Source organism: Hyla sarda, chromosome 3 (genome assembly GCF_029499605.1).
Source record: "Hyla sarda isolate aHylSar1 chromosome 3, aHylSar1.hap1, whole genome shotgun sequence".
NCBI classification, from domain to species: domain Eukaryota; kingdom Metazoa; phylum Chordata; class Amphibia; order Anura; family Hylidae; genus Hyla; species Hyla sarda.
In genome coordinates this window covers 232969691-232994551 of record NC_079191.1, presented here as the reverse complement: position 1 = coordinate 232994551, position 24861 = coordinate 232969691, and the positions used below count along the sequence as shown (strand labels likewise).

Here is a 24861-nt window from a genome sequence, read left to right as displayed (position 1 = left end):
TGAACTGCACATTTGAGGTCTCCCCCAGAGTGGCTCAATGATATTGAGGTCTGGAGACTGAGATGGCCACTCCAGAACCTTCACTTTATTTTGCTGTAGCCAATGACAGGTCGACTTGGCCTTGTGTTTTGGATCATTATCATGTTGGTATGTCTAAGTACGTCACATGCCTTCATATTGCCATCAATTCTGACCAAATTTCCTCTGCCTTTGTAACTCACACATTCCCAAACATCAGCGATCCACCACCATGTATCACAGTAGGAATGGTGTACCTTTCATCAAAGGCCTTGTTGACTCCACTCCAAATGTGGCGGTTATGGTCCCAACAGGTCAATTTTAGTCTCATCACTCCAAATGACTTTGTGCCAGAATGTTTGAGGCTTGTCTCTTTGCTGTATCAACAAATACTGGCGGACAATTTGCACTCATCGTCCAGGAAGCTGCGCATGAGACGTACTTGGACATTCCAATGTGACAATGATCCAAAACACAAGGCCAAGTCGACCTGTCATTGGCTACAGCAAAATAAAGGGAAGGTTCTGGAGTGGCCATCTCAGTCTCCAGACCTCAATATCATTGAGCCACTCTGGGGAGACCTCAAATGTCCAGTTCATGCAAGACAGCCAAAGAATTTAGGGGAACTGGAGGCTTTTTGCCAGGAAAAATCGACAGCTTTACCATCTGGGAAGATAAAGAGCCTCATCCACAACTACCACAAAAGACTTCAAGCTGTCATTGATGCATTGATGATAAAGGGGGCAATGCATTAAGAACTATTAAGAAGTATTAAGAACTGGGGTATGTAAGCGTTTGATCGGGGTCATTTGGGTAGTTTGTGTTGCGATTATGATTTAAAATGAATAAACAGTTTTTTGTTTTTTTTTACAATAAATGGTTTTAGCCAACCACTAACCATGAGTGAAAGAAAAGTTTGTGTTATCATATATATTTACTGAATGGTTAAGAAATCATCAATTCTGCTAGGGTATGTAAACTTATGAGCACAACTGTATGCTGCAAAACCTACCCTAAGGGTGAATACACAAGTACCAGCCTTACTGCAGATTTTACTTGCAGATTTTACCTGCAGATTTGTAAAAATATCATGTTGCAAATTGTCATGTATGCAGATTTCCCCACTTGCAGCATTGGTGAAATCCACATGCATCTAAAGCCTGTAACACATCAGGATTATGTTTTGGATTAGCCATAATTAGCCATAAATTTTCAGCAGGAAGTTTCTACCATGTGAGGATTATTTATCAATATGTATATGGACATTGCCACAAATACTTCTAAAAATATTCTTCTAAAACAATTGTTCCAAAGATACATAGGCAACAGACATATCCCATATGCATCTTTCCTGATAAGATTGTTAACACACTGTCAAACAAGTTTCTGGGGTAACACAAGAAGAAGACTTTATCCTAAGATACATTTTTGATGTGTGACCTCCAATATCTTGACAATTTCCACAGGCTGTCAATTGCATAACTGTAAAGGTAAAATGCTAAAATAAATTTATATTTTATTACAGTGACACATGAAGTAGATGTCACTAGTGGACAGTGTAACATGTTAAAATAAGAAAATGTGCTTTTTGATAACATTTTCTGTCTTAGCTTTGCTCAGGACTCCTGTTACATGCAAGGACAAAGCAAGTACAGGTTTTCCTCAGTGTGTGCGGCAAGTGATCTTGAACAAGCGCATAACACGGATGTGCCGTTTTTTATAGACTCTCCTGAGGTTTTCGTTCAGTATAATTAGCTCCTTGTGACTTGCAGGATTGTTTTTTACACCCAAGGCATTTCCAGTGTATATATTTTACTGTAAAACCTTCAAGAAGTTATTGGTCTTGTTAAAAGCCAGATAAAAAGTACATGCTATATATTTTTTTTAACATTTGTTTTCTTGTGCAATACAGAACTTAATTTTTCTGATTGCTCTGTTTTGTGATATAGAAGGTTTTAAAGTCTTCTCACAGATAAGCCCTGGTTTATTTGTCTGATAGTCATGATATCTATTAATGTGATAGGAAAATGAAACTAAAACCAGATAAAATGCAGTAAGTTCATTTCCATTCTTTTGATTATAGAATATTTTTTTTTTTATGTCAGAGCACATACCTTAATAGATATGACACAAAACAATGATGATGCTAGATGGGTGCAGTGTGAAGCAGTTAAAACATACTAAAGTAATATCATACTAGTTACTTAAATGGGCACGGTCAGATTCAAAAACATTTTGCATGTTGTACATCTTAGAAAGTTTAATGTTTTGCCAATATACTCTTATCAGACAGGAGAGAGCACAGAGGAGTACTATAAGAAAGGAGAGAGCACAGAGGAGTGCTAGCCCACCCTCACTTACTGGACTTTGTCCATGCCTGTGCTTCAGCTTGTACAAAGCCATGATTTTATAAGCCATCTATTTCTATAAAAAGAAAATAACATTTTCTTATGAAGTATATTATAAAGGTTAATGTTTTGCCAAGATGTAAAACATATAAAAAGTTTTTGTATCTTGAAAGTGCCCATTTCTTCAAAAACAAAGTTTTATTTCATCTCATGCCATAATCCCAAGTGTCCCCAGGGAATTCCCTAAGTGTCTTGGGCACTAAAGAAATAATCCCTTACATCTGCCCTGTAATGACAGCTCTAGCATGCATTCAGGAAACCACTAGAGCTATCACATGAGAGCAGTTATAAGACCAGAGAGGTTGCAAAAGCCTGATTTGGGAGATACAATAGTGCAAGAGTATAGAATGGGATTTGTAGTGCTCTGAACTTTATCCCCTCCTGTACGGGGCCATGGCAATGTACAGGAAAGGGGGCATTCCGTTTCCGCATGATCTATCTATCTCAACCTCCTTTCCCGTCCTCCTATCCCATCCATCTATCCCGTCCATCTATCCCGTCCTCCTTTTCCGTCCTCCTTTTCCGTCCTCCTATCCCGTCCTCCTATCCCGTCCTCCTATCCCGTCCTCCTTTCCCGTCCTCCTTTCCCTGTCCTCCTTTCCCGTCCTCCTTTCCCGTCCTCCTTTCCCGTCCTCCTATCCCGTCCACCTATCCCAACATCCTATCCCGTCCACCTATCCCAACATCCTATCCCGTCCACCTATCCCGTCCTCCTATCCCGACCTCCTTTCTCGTCCTCATATCTCAACCTCCTATCTTGACCTCCTATCCCGTCCTCCTATCCCAACCTCCTATCTAGACCTCATATCCCGTCCTCCTATCCCAAACTCCTATCCCGACCTCCCATCCTGTCCTCATATCCCGACCCGTAATATGTGTACCAGGTATTGAAATGGCTCCAGCCGTACGGAAATTATATGGGAACATACATTTCCCATTGATTTGCATGGGACTTTAAGCAAAAACCCTGACCCTCACAAACGGGGGTAGTTAAGGGTTAAATTAACTATCCTATATTTTAAGTGGACATATAAGTAACATGTGGCCAAGTATTATCGAAATATGTCCAGCCGTTTGGAAGTTATGCAGTAACATATATTTACCATTGACTTGCATGGGACTTAAAACACAAGCCCCGCCCCTGGCAAATGGGGGTGAGTAATGGTTAAATCACCTATCCTATGTTTGTTGTTGTCATATAAGTAACATGTGTGCCAAGTTTCATGTTAATATCTTTAGCCGTTTGAAAGTTTTTGTGGAACATACACACATCACACACACATACATACATACATACATACACACACACACACACGCTGAGTTTTATATATATAGATTACATCAAAGTTGGATCAGTCTGTAGTGTGGTTTTCCACTTTGATTTTGAGTGTGACTCCATATCCAAACCTCCATGGGTTGATAAATTTGATTTCCATTGATAATTTACACTGTCCTTATGCTAAAGGCATTTATACCGTTCATACACTCATGGCTTTCATACTGTTAATATGCTCATGGCATTTATACTGTCCGTATGCTTTTCACATTTACACTGTTCATATGCTGTGGCATTTACACTGTCCATACGCTGTGGCAGTTACACTGTTCATGCGCTGTAGCGTTTATATTGTTCATATGCTCATGGCATTTATTCTGTTCGTACGCTCAGGACATCCATACTGTTTATACGCTCAGGACATCCATAATGTTTATACGCTCAGGACATCCATACCGTTTCATACTGTTTATACGTTCATGGCATGGATACTATTCATACATTCATGACATTTATATTGTTAATGTGCTTGTGGCACTTATACTGGTCATACGCACATAGTATTCATGCTGTGCGCTCATGCCATCAATATTGCTCATACGTTCATGGCATTTATACTGTTCATACACTCGTGGCGTTTTTTCACTTTTCATACACTCATTGCATTTATACTGTCCATATGTTCATGGCATATATACTGTTTAGGTACTCATGGTATTCATTCGCTCATGGAATATATACTGTTTATATGCTTGTGGCATTCATACTGGTCATACGCCCATAGTATTTATACTGTTCTTACGCTCTTGCCATTAATGCTCTGTATACGTTCATGGCATTCATACTGCTCATACGCTCATGGCATTCATACTGGTCATATGCTCACAATATTCATACTGTTCATACGCCCATGGGTTTTGCTGTCTATATGCCCATGGCATTTTTTTACTGTTCATATGCTCAGTACATATACAGTCATGGCCGTAAATGTTGGCACCCCTGACATTTTTCAAGAAAATTAAATATTTTTCACAGAAAAGTATTGCACTAACACATGTTTTGGTATACACATGTTTATTCCCTTTGTGTGTATTGCAACTAAACCAAAAAAGGAGCAAAAAAAATAATTTGACATAATGTCACACCAAACTCCAAAAATGGACTGGACAAAATAATTGGCACCCTTTCAAAATTGTGGAAAAATAAGATGGTTTCAAGCATTTGATGCTCCTTTAAACTCACCTGGGTCAAGTAACAGGTGTGGGTAATATAAAAATCACACCTGAAAGCAGATAAAAAGTTGAGAAGTTCCCTTAGTCTTTGCATTGTGTGTATGTGTGTGTCACACTAAGCATGGACAACAGAAAGAGGAGAACAGAACTGTCTGAGGATTTGAGAACCAAAATTGTGGGGAAATATCAGCAATCTAGAGGTTACAAGTCCATCTCCAGAAATCTAGATTTTCTCTTGTCCACAGTGTGCAACATTATCAAGAAGTTTGCAACCCATGGCTTTGTAGTTAATCTCCCTGGGCATGGATGGAAGAGAAAAATTGATGAAAGGTGTCAACGCAGGATAGTTCGGATGGTGGATGAGCAGCCCCAAACAAGTTCCAAATATCTTCAAGCTGTCCTGCAGGCTCAGGGAGCATCAGTGTCAGTGCAAACTATCTATCGACATTAAAATTAAATGAAATGCTATGGCAGGAGACCCAGGAGGACCCCACTGCTGACACAGAGACATAAAAAAAGCAAGACTACATTTTGCCAAATTGAACTTGAGTAAACCAAAATCCTTCTGGGAAAATGTCTTGTGGACAGATGAGACCAAGATAGAGCTTTTTGGTAAAGCACATCATTCTACTGTTTACCGAAAACAGAATGAGGCCTACAAAGAAAAGAACCTACAGTGAAATATGGTGGAGGTTTAATGATGATTTGGGGCTGTTTTGCTGCCTCTGGCACTGGTTGCCTTGAATGTGTGCAAGGCATCATGAAATCTGAGGATTGCCAACAGATTTTGGGTCACACTGTACAGCCCAGTGTCAGAAAGCTGGGTTTGCGTCCAAGATCTTGGCTCTTCCAGCAGGACAATGACCCCAAACATATAAACACGTAAAAAAGCACCCAGAAATGTATGGCAACAAAGCGCTGAAGAGTTCCGAAGTGGCCAGCATTCAGTCCAGATCTAATTCCAATTGAACACCTGTGGAGAGATTTTAAAATTGCTGTTGGGTAAAGTTGCCCTTCCAATAAGAGAGACCTAGAGCAGTTTGCAAAGGAAGAGTGGTCCGACATTCCGGCTGAGAGGTGTAAGAAGCTTATTGATGGTAATAGGAAGCGACTGATTTCACTTATTTTTTCCAGAGGCTGTGCATCCAAATATTAAGTTAAGGGAGCAAATAACTTTGTCTAGCCCATTTTTTCCCTCCTTTTTTGGTTTAGTTCCAATACACACAAAGGGGATAAACATGTATATAGCAAAACACTTGTTACTTCAATCCTTTTCCGTGAGAAATACTTAATTTTCTTGAAAAATTTCAGGTGTGCCAACATTTACAGCCATGACTGTAAACTGGTCATACGCTCATGGCATTCATACTGTTTCATACACCCATGGCTTTTATACTGTTCATATGCTCATGGTATTTATAGTGGTTATATGCTCATGGCATTACATACGTTCATGGCATTTACACTGCCAATATGGTAATGGATTTTATACTGTTTCAGTCGCTCATGGCATTTATTTCAGTCATACGCTCATGGCATTTACATACGTTCATGGCATTATCTCTACGTTCATTATGCATACTGTTCATACGCTATTGGCATTTATACTGATCATAAGCTAATGGCATTTATACTGATCATATGCAAATGGCATTTATACTGATCATATGCTCATTGCATTTATACAGATCATACGCTCATGGCATTTACACGGGCCATACGCTCATGGCATTCGTACTGTTCATACGCTCATAGTATTAATACTGCTCATAGTATTTATACTGTTCATACGTTCTTGGCTTTTACTGTTCATTCGCTTTTGTTCTATGCGCCCCTGGCATTTGTGCTGTTTGGATGCTCGTGGCGTTGGTGCCATACAAAGGTTCATGGTGTTTGTGCACTCGTGTTTGTGCGGTGCATACACTCATAGTATTTACTGTGCATAGTGATTGCTTCTATGTGGTGCATGTATTTAGATCATACACACGCTCATACCATTTATACAGCTCATACGCTTATAGTTTACACTGTGCTCACGTGTAGTTATTTCTACACGTACGGCTGGTGCTTGTCCATTCTCATGCTTGCAGGAGGTGATCTGTGCATAGCATGTATTCAATACTTTATTCATATTACTTATGTATGTTTTGTATTCATCTGGGGCGTATTGTCTAGTTTACCCCATGTACATTACAGAATTAAATACGGGGCAGATGTTCATAGTATCTTTCCATAATGTTCTCACCATGCTTTAGGCATCCTACAGCACACACAGCATGCCTGCAGGGGAGGTACTATTTAGTTATTAGAGAAAAAGTATTTTGGTAGTGAAGCTCACAAAAAATTAGTCGAGGTATGAATGGATAGTACTTACACCACATAGTACAATGGAAAAACTTATAGTAAAACAAAATAGAGACCATTCACCTCTAGACTAATACCAGAGAAAACTGATACATGATGGTTTTAAATTAGGATAAAGAATTTGAACTCTGCTTCAAATTTATGATGTATACAATAAAGTATTTATTCATATAAAATAACAACCGCTAATAAAATAAGCAATATAATATGACAATATGAAAAATGACTCCTTACGCAGGGCCCTTGTGGGGAGGAAAAATGCTATAAAAATTGCTATAAATATAGTGCAATACCGCTGAGGATCTTTGATCCAATAATCTGGCAAATGTATAGTCCGTTAACAGAGGATCAGTTGATATCACAGTCCGCTATCACATATGTATGGTCAGCATATACTTATAATTACCGGCTCAAAAAGATGGATAAGCAAAGTTTTCTAGCTGTTTTGCTGTCCGTCCCGAAGAGGCTGATGTGCGCAGGCGTGAGCACTTGCGGTTGGTCTGCCTGCCACAGACCAAGAAATGCCGCCGATCAAGGAGATAGATGGAATGAAGCCTCGTGGAGGAAATTTCGGCGTGTGACATCAGCTCAATGGAAGTGGAGATCCGCCGGATAGGTGATGTGGATGTGAGCAGTGATGACCAAGTTCAGGTGGCTGGATTAGTAATGGGTTGGATTAAAGTCCTGCTGTTAACTGGGGTATTGGTGCGGTAATTTCTGTATTGCGGTATCAATGCGGTAATATTCTCTAGATGCGTATCAGGGTGCTTTGTATATTGACCCTTTCCTCAGTAGAGATGAGACTATTTAGTTATTGTTGCTAACACATGTGCACAAGCAATATCTTCATGACACACAGGCGGTGGTTATCTTTCGTGCCTAACATGTCTACTCAGGGGGGAGGGTGCGCTGCATAGTTATTGTCACTGACATATTTCACAGTAATTGGGTTCTGAGACATAGATGGTTGTGTACCCGTCAGGTCTGCCTCGGCGGCAGGAGGTGCACTATAACTGACACAAAGCAATGACATACTTACATAGGTGGTTGTTTTGCTGTTATGTCTGCCAAGTCTGCAGGGGGAGGCAACACGCAGGTTATTGTTACTGACACGGCTTCAGAGCACTAATATTGCGACACATAGGTGGTTGTTTACCCATCATGCCTGCCACGTCTGCAGGGGGAGGCACCATGCTGGTTATTGTTGCTGACACACCTTCAGAGCAATAACATTAAGACACACAGGTGGTTGTTTACCCGTTATGCCTGCCATGTCTGCAGGGGGGCACCACGCAATTTATTGTTACTGACATGTCTTCAGAGCAATAACATTATGACACACAGGTGGTTGTTTACCCATTATGCCTGCCACGTCTGCAGGGGGATACACCACGCAGGTATTGTTACTGACATGTCTTCAGAGCAATAACATTACGACACACAGGTGGTTGTTTACCCGTTATACCTGTCACGTCGGCAGAGGGACACACACCGCAGGTTATTGTTACTGACACGCTTTCAGAGCAATAACATTACTACACATAGGTGGTTGTTTACCCTTTATGCCTGCCACGTTCACCAGAGGATACACCACATAGGTTATTGTTACTGACACACCTTCAGAGTATTAACTTTACTACACATAGGGGTTGTCTACCCGTTATACCTGCCACATCAGTAGGGGGGTACACCACGCAGGTTATTGTTATTGACATGCCTTTCAGAGCAATTACATGCCGACATATAGGTGGTTGTTTACCCGTTATGCCTGCCACGTTTGCAGGGGGATGCACCACATAGGTATTGTTACTGACACGTTGATTCAAAGCACAACTTCTCGATATCAAGTGCTTACATATTCATAGTACCTGCCACATCTGCAGGGGGATTCACTACCTAGGTTACTACTGACACTACTTCAGGTCTCACAGCTAAGGGTATGACTGACTGTGTACAGTCAGGTCTCATCCTCAAGTAAGCTGTTACATGAGTCTCGTTTAATCTACAGGTGAACTTGTGTCACAAGGTCATCATCTTCAGAGGTCTATCATGTTGTCAGGTTTTATCATTGGTCTAACAAGATATTTTTGCCTCTTAATGGCAGGGACAACACTATGTTAATGCCTGGCAAGCATTTAACAGTTTCCCTCTTGCCGTTGGTTAATATGTACAGAAGCGGGTCTGGTTCAGTGACGGTTCATTTTATTTCAGTGTGGTCGTGATTAACACAGCTTCTCAGTACTAGGTATCAGCTTACGTGGTGATTAATGGATAGCTGCATTCTGTTTTGCAAGATATAGCCCAGCATAGGGTATGTGAGGTGGCTAGAGTGTGAGGTGTTAATATATGATTTATATTATCATTGTTATTCATCCTACCAGGTTGACTTTTTGCCCATTAAAGTCGTGCTCTCGGAAGCGGTTTATGGCACCGCTTTGCAAAGGTTATTGTATTTCTCACTGGTAGGTAAGCAACGGTTGCAACCACAAGCACGAGTGTAAAGCCCTGAGTTCAAGTATTAAGCCTGTTAAGGCTGTATTTGTGTGAGGGGCGTAAGTATTGAGCACCCTTCTTTCTAGGCGGAGTTTACAGGAGTTAGTGCAGGAGGGCGTGAGTATATAACGTCCTCTGTACCATAAGGCGGGGTGTATGTGGTGTTTTGCAAAACCCGCCGATCCCTCCCTTATATTTATTCATTCCTTATAGGGTATGCCCACTAAAGGCGTGCCCTCGGACGCAGTTTATGGCACACCTCTGACTGCTTTGCTAAGGTTATTGTATTTCTCACAGGTAGGTATGCCATGGTTGCAGTCACAAGCGCGAGTGTGAAGCCCTGAGTACAACTTTATTGATGCCTGTGCACAATAGTACAATGACTTTTTTGTGGCCTTTCTTTGTATAGTTGTTTATCTGATGGGCCCACACTTTATCAAATACAAGCTATTGGAAACAACGGGATATTGTAAATTGTAGTGTTTGACTTTGTGTTCCTTGTTTATACTCTTCGGCCCTTGGTTTAATTAGGGCAGTGGTTTTATAATTTATGAGAATTGGAAAAGGCATGTCAAATTTGTGTAAACAAGCACAAGTTGTTTGCTTCATTCTATTTTATGTAAAGTTTGTTTCAATTGGGAGCCCTGCTATAGCTGTTGAAATGGAAACATTTCCCATTATTGCTTATTGTTCATTTAACAAACTGGTTGCCCAAATGCACCAGTTCCAGACACGATTGAATTTGCTGTCAAACGACCCCTGCATTGAAGTCTTCTTAAAAGCCTAATGTTTCATTGCTAAACCATAATTGATCAGCCTATGTATCAGCATACAGCAAGATAATCACTGCAACTTAACTTTTGGCTGGATCGTAGGAAAGCTTATATTCTATTTAGGGTATCTGAGGTCAAGTGAAGAAACAAGCAATAAAAATCTTTGCTAAAGCATTTTGTTCCTCAGGTAGATTTTAGGTAAACTTTAACAATTAACAAACTTTAACAACAAGTAAATACACTATGCATTCTTCCCAAGACAGGAGCTCGAGTTATAGGACAGATTTAGCTGTTCCATTGTGCCTCTTTATGAATTTTTATTCATATATTTTTTGTTGCTTTATTTTTGTTGTTTTGCTGATTGTGATGTGCAACATGAATGTATTTCTAGTAAATAGCAATGGGCACCTTCATAATATAATATGTCTTGTTTGCTATACAAACACAACATAGTATGTCAAGTTTATTTTTCTATTTTTCTCATAGGAGTTTTACACTAGTAAAGATGGGACTCAAATACCAATGTTTATTGTCCATAAGAAGGGTATTAAATTGGACGGTTCTCACCCTGCCTTTCTGTATGGCTATGGTGGTTTCAATATATCCATTACTCCAAATTACAGGTAAGCGTTTTGTACTGGTAAGAGTTATTATCCATACCAAAAATACAGACAGGTGGCATTTTAACCTCTTAATGAGGCAGGAAAATGACAAATATGGAGCTATAACACATTTATTTTTTTCATCTACAAAGCCATATTAGGGTTTGTTTTTTGCTGTACTAATTGTACTTTGTATTGATATCCTTCATGTTACTATAAAATACACTACAAAAGAGAAGCAATATCATTATTTGGAAGGTGAAATTGAAAAAAAAAACTTTAGCAAATTAGGGGGCAGGGTAATTTTACAATTTTGTTTTCATTGTGTTACTACTTAGATAAATTAAAAATTTCCTTTGAACAAAGAAATGTTAGCGCTGGTTTTTGCTCCATGATGTGTAGTTTTTATTTTGTAATGTGTAGTTATGCCATTTTTGCATTGATCAGACCTTTGATGGGATATGTCCTCTTAGGGGCATCTATAACCAAATGATTGCAAAGCATTGAATTGATTTATCTGCTACATACAGCTACAGCCTTATGACTATAATAGCAGATCAATTGGAGCAGGCACCAAGGCCTTCAGAAGGCTGCCATGAGAGTGGATCAGCTCTCATTACTGCTTAAAGGGGTACTCATCTGTCTCAGGAACTGTCCAGAGTAGAAGGAAATCCCCTTAGCAAAAACCTATCCTGCTCTTGACAGTTCCTGAGACAGACAGATGTGTTAGCAGAGAGCACTTTTGTCAGACAGAAAGGATTAATAGAAGTAAATTACAAATCTGTTTAACGTTCTGGCACTAGTTGATTTAAAAAAAAAAGTTTTTCACCAGAGTACCCCTTTAAAGGAGATTTCTAGGAATAGAAAACAGTAATTATTTTCTAAAAACAGCTCTTTTTTGGTTGTTTGTGATATTACAGCTTGACTCCATTCACTTCAATGGAACTGAACTGCAATATTACACGCAACCTGAGGATGGGTGTGATACTGTTTTTGCGAGAAATCAGCTCCGTTTCTAAAATAGTGGATAATCCCTGTAAAGTTTGAAAGATATATTGGGTTGACAATTAACAAGTGTACAAGACTGCCCATGATCATCCTGCACAACATCTCTGTTGGTTTATGAACTGTTAATTTGATTGTAGCACATGCAAAGTAATGTGTCCTTAGTACAAAATATAGTTACTTACATTGCCTTTGTCCCGATACTGCAGTTTGAAGCGTGCGCACGAGCCAAGCATGTTTCATACCCGGTGGGTCCAGTTGCTATCAGCAGTCAGGACCCGTGGTTTACGTTGGACACTGCCAATCGAGCTGATGGCCAGTGTTAATCCTTTAGACGCTGCAATCAAATTTGATTGCTGCGTCTAAATGCGGCATCTATGGGCGCCGGTAGCTCAGCGGAGCTGATCGGGACATCCAGAGAGAAATCAAGGGTCCTGATCAGCTGAGTGGATGGCGGGAGGACCCTACCTGCCTCCTTGTCATCCGATGGGTGTTCTGATATCCCCTGCAAGCCATGACGGGCTAGAGCAGCAGAGCATCGATAGCACTGATCAATGCTGAGCAAAAGGCCAGTATTGAACAGTGTATGCATGTTATCGCCTCCTATGGGGACAAAAACTAGAAATAAAGGGAGTTAATAAAAGTTAGAATCACCACATTTTTCGCAATTTTTTAAAATAAAATGTCATAAAAAATAAACATCATATGGTGTCGCCGCGTGTGTAAATGCCACGCCCCCTCTTGATGTCATGCCACACCTCCTCCATGCATGTCTATGGGAGGGGGATAAGATGTCTATGGCAGGAATACCCATTTAATGACAAGACGATAAATGGATGATGATGTATGTTTGAAATTGTCTTTTACTCTGTTTATCCTATTCAATTTAGAATTTGTTAAACATTTTCTTTTAAACCCCCTTTATTGGTGGGAACCAACATAGATATGCTGCAGATTTTTTTTGCAGCAGAAAAAGTGCCAAAGGCAGAAGTGGATCCATCTGGAAGGGGGGAAGTATGACTCCTTCCTTGATATTTCCTCTTCCAGTTGGAACTGCTTTTGCCTTCAGCACATTTTCTGCTGCAGAAAATCTGCAGCATGTGTTTCAATCCTAAACAAGGTCTTTGGCTTAGTAACTCTGCCCTTATCGAGTACACATTTAGAATATAAACCTATTGATTGCATGTATGTGAATTTGACTACCCTCTCCAGGCTAATTGGACTACTCAAACTTCTGTCTTTTTTCCCAAGAAAACCCAGCACAGTAGATCAAGATAATGACTTCTGGTATGATAGTGATCATGTGAGCAGTATAGGGATGTAAATACTTACATTGTAAATACTTCATCTTAATAATTTTGAATACATTTATTTTAATTTGTCTACATGCATACTTTTTTGTCTGTCTTTTATCAGTGTTTCCAGATTGATTTTCGTAAGGCACTTAGGCGGCATTCTTGCTATTGCAAATATCCGGGGTGGAGGAGAATATGGGGAAACCTGGCATAAAGGTTAGTGTTTTTTTTTTTTGTTTTGTGTTTTTGTGTCTGTGCTTGCTTAAAGGGGTTTTCCAATCTTAAAAATCCCTTTTTATATGTCCAATGCGGTCATATACTGAGGAGTGATCCTCAGTATAAATATTGGGAAAGCCTGATCCATCGCAGTCTATCATTAACGTGACAGTTTATTTTTAGGAAATTTTGAACCACCTCTATAAATAAAAGGTTCTCTTATCAACAATTTCTTAATGTAGGTTTATTACTTAGTCTTGCAATGTTTATCAAAGAGTTGATACAGGGGGTGGGGGCCTAAAACTTTTAATATCCAAAAATAAGATACACCAAAATAAATCCAGTGCACAAAGGACCACAACCAAATCAAAATAAACATGGGCGATTAAAAACCAGTGGTGAATCGGTCGTATGCATTTGTGGAAGTATCCAACAATTTTCAAAGCCCAACGCATTTCTGCCAACCTTCTTCCTCAGGGGATAATAAAATGCAGTTGTATATTCTCATGGATATGTCAATCCACCAAGTAACTTGAGTTAGTATAATACTAATAATAAATGTGCCAAATGATAGCAACTCTCAGGTTAAACAGAATTGCAACAATACGCATACATTTCTTAGAGATAATATATATGTGGTCAGAAGTGGGGTACCCTTGGGGTATGGCAGCCCTTATTTATACCCCTCAAACGGCAGTGACGATGGCCTCCGGTACATATAAATAAAAAGCACAAGAGAATAGAGGGCTATAAATTACACAGATTCCTTCCTATAGATATTGTGTATCTTGTCACACTCAGGGCCATAGGAGATCAAATACCTGTAAAAGAAAATGCCCCATCACTTTGATTGCTCCAAGGTACCTAGGGAAAAAGAAGCCACCGCACACAATGCTGCTTGGCGGCTTACTCACGATTACTCTGCTGATCAGAAAGTCTCCACGGTGGAGCACTTACCCGCAGTGGCAGGGAGCTGTGTGTTACTAACAGCTACTCGGCGCTCACACTCGTGGAGGCGGCGTCTGACATCATATCCTGCTGCCGGTCCACTACATCAGCATGTCACACCCCGCTTTTGCAGCTGTACGAAGGGATTTCGCTGTATGTAGTGCGAAAGTTCCGGCTGGATTATTGCGCATGCGCACAATGCAATAGTCTGCGCATGTGCAAGTTGAGCACAGAATGTCATTTAGGCTATAGATGTCAAATCTTATGACCAGTTTAGGGTAATGATTAATATAAATAACGGCAAAGAAGTTGGTTAATCCCAATGCCTGTGCCCGGGCCTCAAAAATAAACAAAATAAACGTATACATACCTTCCTACCAGCCCCCGTTGGTCCGGCACAGGCCTAACGGTCCGGCAGTGCTGACCTCATTCCCCTTCCTGGGGACGGGGACGCTGCAGAGCCATCGCCGTATCACCGGCCGCAGTGATGTCCCGCCCCGGCCTGTGATAGGCTGAGCCCACTGTCAGGTAAGGAGCTCTGGCCGGCTTCTTACATGACAGTGGGCTCAGCCTATCACAGGCCGAGGCGGGACATCGCTACGGCCGGTGATACGCCGACGGCTCTGCGGCGTCCCTGTCCCCAAGAAGTGGAATGAGGTCAGCACTGCCGGACCATAAGGCCTGTGCCGGACCAAAGGGGGCTCGTAGGAAGGTATGTATACGTTTATTTTGTTTATTTTTAAGGCCCGGGCAAGGGCATATATAAATGTGTTCCACTATAGTTGTCCTTTAAGAACATAATATATGATGTTATATCATAAAGTGTTAGGCAGGTAGGACTCCACGAGTGTGAGCACTGAGTAGCTGTTAGTAACACACAGCTCCCTGCCACTGTGGGTAAACGCTCCACCGTGTAGACTTTCTGATTGGCAGTTGTAATCATGAGTAAGCCACCAAGCAGCATTGTGTGCGGTGGCTCCTTTTTCCCTAGGTACCTTGGAGCAATCAAAGTGATGGGGCATTTTCTTTTACAGGTATTTTATTTCCTATGGCCATGAGTGTGACAAGATACAATATATCTATAGGAAGGAATCTGGAGATGTGTGATTTATAGCCCTCTATTCTCTTGTGTTTTATATTTATAGGTACCAGAGGCCATCTTCACTGCCGTATGAGGGGTATAGATAGGGGCTGCCATACCCCAAGGGTACCCCACTTCTGACCACATATATATTATCTCTAAGAAATGTATGTGTATTGCTGCAAATCTGTTTAACCTGAGGGTTGCTGTCTATCATTTGGCACATTTATTGTTATTATAGTAACTCAAGTTACTTGGCGGATTGACATATCCATGAGAATATACAACTGCATTTTATTATCCCCTGATGAAGCCAACCAAAGTTGGCAAAAGTGTGTTGGGATTTGTAAATTGTTGGATACTTCCACGAATATGCATACAACCGATTCACCTCTGGTATTTAATCGGCCATACTTATTTTGATTTGGTTGTGGTCCTTTGTGTACTGGATTTATTTTGGTGTACCTTATTTTTGGATATTAAAAGTTTTAGGCCCCCACCCCCTTTATCAACTCTTTGATAAACATTGCAAGACTAAGTAATAAACCTACATTAAGAAATTGTTGATAAGTGAACCTTTTATTTATAGAGGTGGTTCAAAATTTCCTAAAAATCACGTTAATGATAGACTGCGATGGATCCAGTAGTAGGAGAAATCAAATTTGCTAGCACCATTTGCAGAATACAAACCTGTGTAGAGATTGTTGAGAACAGAAGCTACAACAAGTTTGATTTGATTGTTTTCCTCTTGGGTTAATGGATTTTGATTGACAAGTGAGTGATTTTAGTATCAGAATTATATTTGCGAATAGCCCTTAACGCTTTACTATTATATACGTGCTTCGGTTCATAAAAGATGAGATTTTGCTGCAATTTCACTAAATAAACAAATTCTCTATTTGTGTTTCAAGTAGCACAGCCTGTTTAAGACAGTCATCTTTACTTTTTGTCAGCCAATGTTACATAGTTACATAGTTACATAGTTAGTACGGTCGAAAAAAGACATATGTCCATCAAGCTTTGTAAAGTATATTGCAAAAGGGCATTTTTATCAATGTACGGTATGTTAATAGAAAACCACTTATCAATTATTTTCACCAAGAGTGTGGATAATCACATATTTTTGATGCTTGATGTAAAAAGTTTTAGCTTGCAATCTTCAGTATTCTTTGGGTCTCTGCTCACATTTTGGTGTCCTTTTGGAGGTATACATTGGCATTAAAGGGGTACTCCGGATTTTTTTTTTTTTTTTTTAATCCACTGGTGCCAGAAAGTTAAACAGATTTGTCAATTCTATTTAAAAATCTTAATCCTTCCAATACTTATCAGCTGCTGTATAATACAGAGGAGGTTCTTTTCTTTTTGAATTTCTTGTCTGTAATACCCAAACGGACAACTAAGACCTGGAAGTGAAAAATTATTATTATGACTAAGCAGTATGTAAGTGACCAAGCACTATCGATTAATCCAGGTACTGGTGTTGGCTATAGGTATGTGAACTCCAAACAGAATTAGCAAATAACAAGAAAGAGAAAAACGGAGTCGCTTATAAAACATATATCATTTTATTAATTCCGTAGAATGTAAGTACATAAAAATTGTATATATATCAGTAAAAAATATTATTTTTCAAGGAGGAATAAGGCTAAAAGGTGGTGTCACCGGCTCTGCAATGAAGGCTGGGTTTAGTGTATATATTACTGGATCCACCACAATGAGATAGAAAAGATACAATAATCTTGCACACAAATTTGCAAAAACAGGATGTTTAGCAGCATGTAGAAAACATGTATATAAATCTCACAGTGAGAGCAAAAAATATATATGGCATGCAAAATAAAGTGCAGTGTGCATGTAAACAAACATAACATTGCAGGGATACAAAACAGTATGGCGATATACCAGAGTACAACAGCAATCAGCAGAGACCGGGACAGCACCACTCCAACGTACGTTTCGGTACGCAACCTTCGTCTGGGAGTGGCTCTATCCCAGTCAGACTGTCTATTTATATCCAAGAACACCAATCAGATTGTATTAGAAGATTAATAGTATAATCCTCACCTGTGGCTGTTACAATGCACGCGAACGCCGGCCCCGTCGCCGCCCGGAAACCGGAAGGAGCCGCGTCACATGACACGGCACTGCGAAGAATCACATGACCGTGCCATGACGTAGACGCGACTCACCCGGAACCCCGGCAGCGCAGATACGGCGCACCAGCGACAGGAGCAGTGTCTGTGATCAGCAGAACACTGAGAGATTAAACATATCCATACAGGTGTACAATAACATAACATAATATGAAATACGGGATTGCAATGAATGATTAAGAGTATACTAGATGCCATATAATAAGTTTAGATTTGAATAAAGATAAAAAAAAATGAATATATAAATGGTATGTGGTTCAGTGTGTGTGTAAAGAGAAGTGGATGTTAGTGACCTATATGTAGGGAGTATATATAATTTAATTTAATTTATAAAGGGCAATAGAGGAGATCTCCTAGGGTCAAGTGGGATTCTATATGAAATGAGGATATCTGAGTGTAATAAATTATGTGCAAACCAGGGAAGAGTGAAATGTAAGTAAAGTGGCAGTAAAAATGTGATAGAAAGGGAATAATATAAAAATGTAAAATGCTGTGGAAGGAAGATAAGTGAAGTGAAGTGATGAGATATATAAGAAAATATTGGAAGTAAAAAAACATAAAAATATTAATTATTAAAAATTGTAATATAATGTAAATAGCATAATAATATTTACTGAAAAAGGGGGGAGGAGTGTGAAGTGTAAAAAAATCCTCAAATAAAATACAAACGTGAAAAAAGTGAAAAAGGGAGGGGGAAGAAGAGGCGGTGAGAAAAACTAATAAGTGCTGGTGAGGTAAAGAGTGTACATAGTGCACATAATCCCCATATAGCTCACCTAACTACAGTATATAAAATCATATATTGTACCCAGCCCATACATTCTAGAAATATAAACTAATAAAAGAACCAAAATATTTTTTCAAAATTTATAAAACACCGACCCATATCCAAAAGTACGAAAAAAAGGGAAATTAACATGGTGAAATGGCATCTATGAGTCCCAAGTCCAAAGTTTTGAGTATGTAGACATCAATATAGAGAGCAATCTCCTATTTGCCTTCGTGTCCTGGAAAAAAAACAAAAATAAAAGAATAACTGTTAAAAGTAGGTAAGAAAATTAATTAAAAGGGGGATTAAAAACAGACAGAACAGACGAGGAATACATAAATGGCTTCAATGGTCAAAAAATATATGTCTATATGTTGTAACTATAAAAATGGTCCAAATGGCAACAGTTCATTTAAACCGTGGGGTTGCACCGTATCCAAGCGCCAAATCCAAAAGCTCTCACGTTGGGCCAATCGTTTCCCCAAGTCACCCCCACGCATCCCAGGATACAATCTGTCAATACCACAGAATTGGAGGAGCCTATCATCACAATCATGGAACAACTTAAAGTGTTTGGGTATTGTCTTCAAATCCTCAATACTTCCTATTGTCTGCGCCAATCGGATATCTCATATGTTCACGAATGCGAATTTTGAGGGGGCGTGTGGTAAGGCCCACATAAATTTTTGGGCAGGGACACACTGCGTAGTAGACTACATAGCGTGTGGTGCATGTAATCTGATGTTTAATCCTGTATGTAATTGTAGTCTGGGAGTTCGTGAAAGTAGTAGACCGCTTCATGTTAGGGCAGGCAACGCACTGTCCACAAGCTGATGATCCCCATCTGGGCCCTCTTGAGCCAAAAATATTTTTAGGTGGTTCAGGTAGGTATTCGCTCTTAACTAGGAGATCTCTTAAGTTTTTCGCCCGTCGAGCTGTGATTTGGGGTTTAGATGGAATGTACTGTCTCAGGACCGGGTCCGTGGTCAGAATCGACCAATATTTAGTCATGCAGGATTTCATGTTGTCCCAGTGTGAGTGGTAGTTCGTAATGAACCGTACTGTATCATCACCATGATTTTTAGGTTTTGGACATAATAGTTGGACACGAGATTGTTGTTTTGCCCTGTTATAGGCTTTTTTCAGCGATCTGTGACTGTACCCCCTTTGTAGAAACCTACCTCTTAAATCGTCGGCTTGTCTCTTGAATCCTTGTTCCGAGGAGCAAATACGTCGAGCACGTAGGTACTGGCCATATGGTATAGCTCTCACAGTATGTGTCGGATGAGATGATGTGGCGTGTAAATAAGAATTGACTGAGGTCCTTTTGCGAAATACATCCGAGTGCAAATATCCCATTGGGTCACGCTGTAGAAGAACATCAAGAAACTCCACTTGATTAGCATCGCATGAATAGGTAAGTTTGATATTATAACTGTTGTTATTCAAACAGGAAATAAACTGTGAAAGTTGTGTGGAGTCTCCCTGCCAGATCATGAGGATGTAGTCGATGTACCGCGCCCAAAAGAGGATGCGACCAATCGCGACATCCCCATGATCTGACAGGAACAGGTCCCTCTCCCAGAGACCCAGGAAAAGACAGGCATACGAGGGCGCGCAAGCCGCCCCCATAGCTGTCCCCCGGGTCTGCAGGTAGAGGGACCCGTTGAACGTGAAAAAGTTGTGAACCAGAGTAAATTCCAATAACTGCAAAATAAATGATGACATTTCAGGAGAGTAGTTACTCGTACCTAAAAAGAATCTTGATGCTGACAATCCGTCCGTATGGTTGATGCTAGTATACAGCGATTCCACATCACATGTAACAAGAAGAGTGTCTGGTTCCAATTGAATGCCATCAATCCTACGTAAAAGATCAGTGGTATCACGTATAAAAGAAGGTAGGTTTTCAACCAGGGGGTTCAGTTTGCTGTCCACAAATCTGGCAATATTTTCAGTAAGGTTACCTGTGCCCGAAATGATCGGCCTTCCTGGTGGTCTAGAAGCGTGCTTGTGAACCTTTGGCAATAAATAGAGAGTCGATATTGTCGGATGTGGTATCTGGAGTGCATCTGCCAGTTTCCTTGATATCACTGATGATTCAACCGCTGTATCCAGCAGTGACTTCAGATTAGCCTGAAATTGAGATAGGGGGTTGAAGGTTAGTTTTTTATAACAAAGAGGATCACGGAGTTGCCTATATGCCTCAGCCTCGTATAATTTACGAGGCCAGACCACAATGTTGCCCCCCTTATCTGCGGGCTTATAGATAACATCTGGTATCCTTTGTAATCTGTGGAGACATTGTTGTTCATCATGTGAAAGATTATCTTTATGAATAGTATCAGGTAACCGCTCAAACTCCTGGCCAACCAGTTTAACAAATCATCAGTGATATCAAGGAAACTGGCAGATGCACTCCAGATACCACATCCGACAATATCGACTCTCTATTTATTGCCAAAGGTTCACAAGCACGCTTCTAGACCACCAGGAAGGCCGATCATTTCGGGCACAGGTAACCTTACTGAAAATATTGCCAGATTTGTGGACAGCAAACTGAACCCCCTGGTTGAAAACCTACCTTCTTTTATACGTGATACCACTGATCTTTTACGTAGGATTGATGGCATTCAATTGGAACCAGACACTCTTCTTGTTACATGTGATGTGGAATCGCTGTATACTAGCATCAACCATACGGACGGATTGTCAGCATCAAGATTCTTTTTAGGTACGAGTAACTACTCTCCTGAAATGTCATCATTTATTTTGCAGTTATTGGAATTTACTCTGGTTCACAACTTTTTCACGTTCAACGGGTCCCTCTACCTGCAGACCCGGGGGACGGCTATGGGGGCGGCTTGCGCGCCCTCGTATGCCTGTCTTTTCCTGGGTCTCTGGGAGAGGGACCTGTTCCTGTCAGATCATGGGGATGTCGCGATTGGTCGCATCCTCTTTTGGGCGCGGTACATCGACGACATCCTCATGATCTGGCAGGGAGACTCCACACAACTTTCACAGTTTATTTCCTGTTTGAATAACAACAGTTATAATATCAAACTTACCTATTCATGCGATGCTAATCAAGTGGAGTTTCTTGATGTTCTTCTACAGCGTGACCCAATGGGATATTTGCACTCGGATGTATTTCGCAAAAGGACCTCAGTCAATTCTTATTTACACGCCACATCATCTCATCCGACACATACTGTGAGAGCTATACCATATGGCCAGTACCTACGTGCTCGACGTATTTGCTCCTCGGAACAAGCCTTCAAGAGACAAGCCGACGATTTAAGAGGTAGGTTTCTACAAAGGGGTTACAGTCACAGATCGCTGAAAAAAGCCTATAACAGGGCAAAACAACAATCTCGTGTCCAACTATTATGTCCAAAACCTAAAAATCATGGTGATGATACAGTACGGTTCATTACGAACTACCACTCACACTGGGACAACATGAAATCCTGCATGACTAAATATTGGTCGATTCTGACCACGGACCTGGTCCTGAGACAGTACATTCCATCTAAACCCCAAATCACAGCTCGACGGGCGAAAAACTTAGATCTCCTAGTTAAGAGCGAATACCTACCTGAACCACCTAAAAATATTTTTGGCTCAAGAGGGCCCAGATGGGGATCATCAGCTTGTGGACAGTGCGTTGCCTGCCCTAACATGAAGCGGTCTACTACTTTCACGAACTCCCAGACTACAATTACATACAGGATTAAACATCAGATTACATGCACCACACGCTATGTAGTCTACTACGCAGTGTGTCCCTGCCCAAAAATTTATGTGGGCCTTACCACACGCCCCCTCAAAATTCGCATTCGTGAACATATGAGAGATATCCGATTGGCGCAGACAATAGGAAGTATTGAGGATTTGAAGACAATACCCAAACACTTTAAGTTGTTCCATGATTGTGATGATAGGCTCCTCCAATTCAGTGGTATTGACAGATTGTATCCTGGGATGCGTGGGGGTGACTTGGGGAAACGATTGGCCCAACGTCAGAGCTATTGGATTTGGCGCTTGGATACGGTGCAACCCCACGGTTTAAATGAACTGTTGCCATTTGGACCATTTTTATAGTTACAACATATAGACATATATTTTTTGACCATTGAAGCCATTTATGTATTCCTCGGCTGTTCTGTCTGTTTTTAATCCCCCTTTTAATTAATTTTCTTACCTACTTTTAACAGTTATTCTTTTATTTTTGTTTTTTTTCCAGGACACGAATGCAAATAGGAGATTGCTCTCTATATTGATGTCTACATACTCAAAACTTTGGACTTGGGACTCATAGATGCCATTTCACCATGTTAATTTCCCTTTTTTTCGTACTTTTGGATATGGGTCGGTGTTTTATAAATTTTGAAAAAATATTTTGGTTCTTTTATTAGTTTATATTTCTAGAATGTATGGGCTGGGTACAATATATGATTTTATATACTGTAGTTAGGTGAGCTATATGGGGATTATGTGCACTATGTACACTCTTTACCTCACCAGCACTTATTAGTTTTTCTCACCGCCTCTTCTTCCCCCTCCCTTTTTCACTTTTTTTAACGTTTGTATTTTATTTGAGGATTTTTTTACACTTCACACTCCTCCCCCCTTTTTCAGTAAATATTATTATGCTATTTACATTATATTACAATTTTTAATAATTAATATTTTTATGTTTTTTTACTTCCAATATTTTCTTATATATCTCATTACTTCACTTCACTTATTATCTTCCTTCCACAGCATTTTACATTTTTATATTATTCCCTTTCTATCACATTTTTACTGCCACTTTACTTACATTTCACTCTTCCCTGGTTTGCACATAATTTATTACACTCAGATATCCTCATTTCATATAGAATCCCACTTGACCCTAGGAGATCTCCTCTATTGCCCTTTATAAATTAAATTAAATTATATATATACTCCCTACATATAGGTCACTAACATCCACTTCTCTTTACACACACACACTGAACCACATACCATTTATATATTCATTTTTTATCTTTATTCAAATCTAAACTTATTATATGGCATCTAGTATACTCTTAATCATTCATTGCAATCCCGTATTTCATATTATGTTATGTTATTGTACACATGTATGGATATGTTTAATCTCTCAGTGTTCTGCTGATCACAGACACTGCTCCTGTCGCTGGTGCGCGTGCGCCGTCTCTGCGCTGCCGGGGTTCCGGGTGAGTCGCGTCTACGTCATGGCACGGTCATGTGATTCTTCGCAGTGCCGTGTCATGTGACGCGGCTCCTTCTGGTTTCCGGGCGGCGACGGGGCCGGCGTTCGCGTGCATTGTAACAGCCACAGGTGAGGATTATACTATTAATCTTCTAATACAATCTGATTGGTGTTCTTGGATATAAATAGACAGTCGGACTGGGATAGAGCCACTCCCAGACGAAGGTTGCGTACCGAAACGTACGTTGGAGTGGTGCTGACCCGGTCTCTGCTGATTGCTGTTGTACTCTGGTATATCGCCATACTGTTTTGTATCCCTGCAATGTTATGTTTGTTTACATGCACACTGCACTTTATTTTGCATGCCATATATATTTTTTGCTCTCACTGTGAGATTTATATACATGTTTTCTACATGCTGCTAAACATCCTGTTTTTGCAAATTTGTGTGCAAGATTATTGTATCTTTTCTATCTCATTGTGGTGGATCCAGTAATATATACACTAAACCCAGCCTTCATTGCAGAGCTGGTGACACCACCTTTTAGCCTTATTCCTCCTTGAAAAATAATATTTTTAACTGATATATATACAATTTTTATGTACTTACATTCTACGGAATTAATAAAATGATATATGTTTTATAAGTGACTCCGTTTTTCTCTTTCTTGTTATTTGCAATTTCTTGTCTGTCTACAGTACTCTCTGCTGACACCTCTGTTCATGTCAGGAACTGTCCAGGGCAGGAACAATTCGTCATAGCAAACCTATACTTCTCTGGACTGTTCCTGACATAGACAGAGGTGTCAGCAGAGAGCACTGTGGACAGACATAAAAGAAATTCAAAAATAAAAGAACTTTCTCTGCATTATACAGCATCTGATAAGTACTGGAAGGATTGAAATTTTTAAATAGAAGTAATTTACAAATCTGTTTAACTTTCTTGCACCAGTTGATTTAACCTGTTGGGGACGGAGGGCGGTACTTAAGGATGCGTCCCTGTA

General features: G+C 40.1%; 1 protein-coding gene across 1 annotated transcript in view; it reads left to right on the top strand.

Annotated features, from left to right (window-relative positions):
- The window catches only part of PREP (prolyl endopeptidase), a 182890-nt gene that overhangs the window by 142525 nt on the left and 15504 nt on the right, over positions 1–24861 (top strand). Inside the window, exons 11-12 of the mRNA XM_056566220.1 lie at positions 11051–11187; positions 13588–13682. Coding sequence (XP_056422195.1) covers positions 11051–11187; positions 13588–13682 — 232 coding nt within the window. The remainder of the gene's footprint in view (positions 1–11050; positions 11188–13587; positions 13683–24861) is intronic.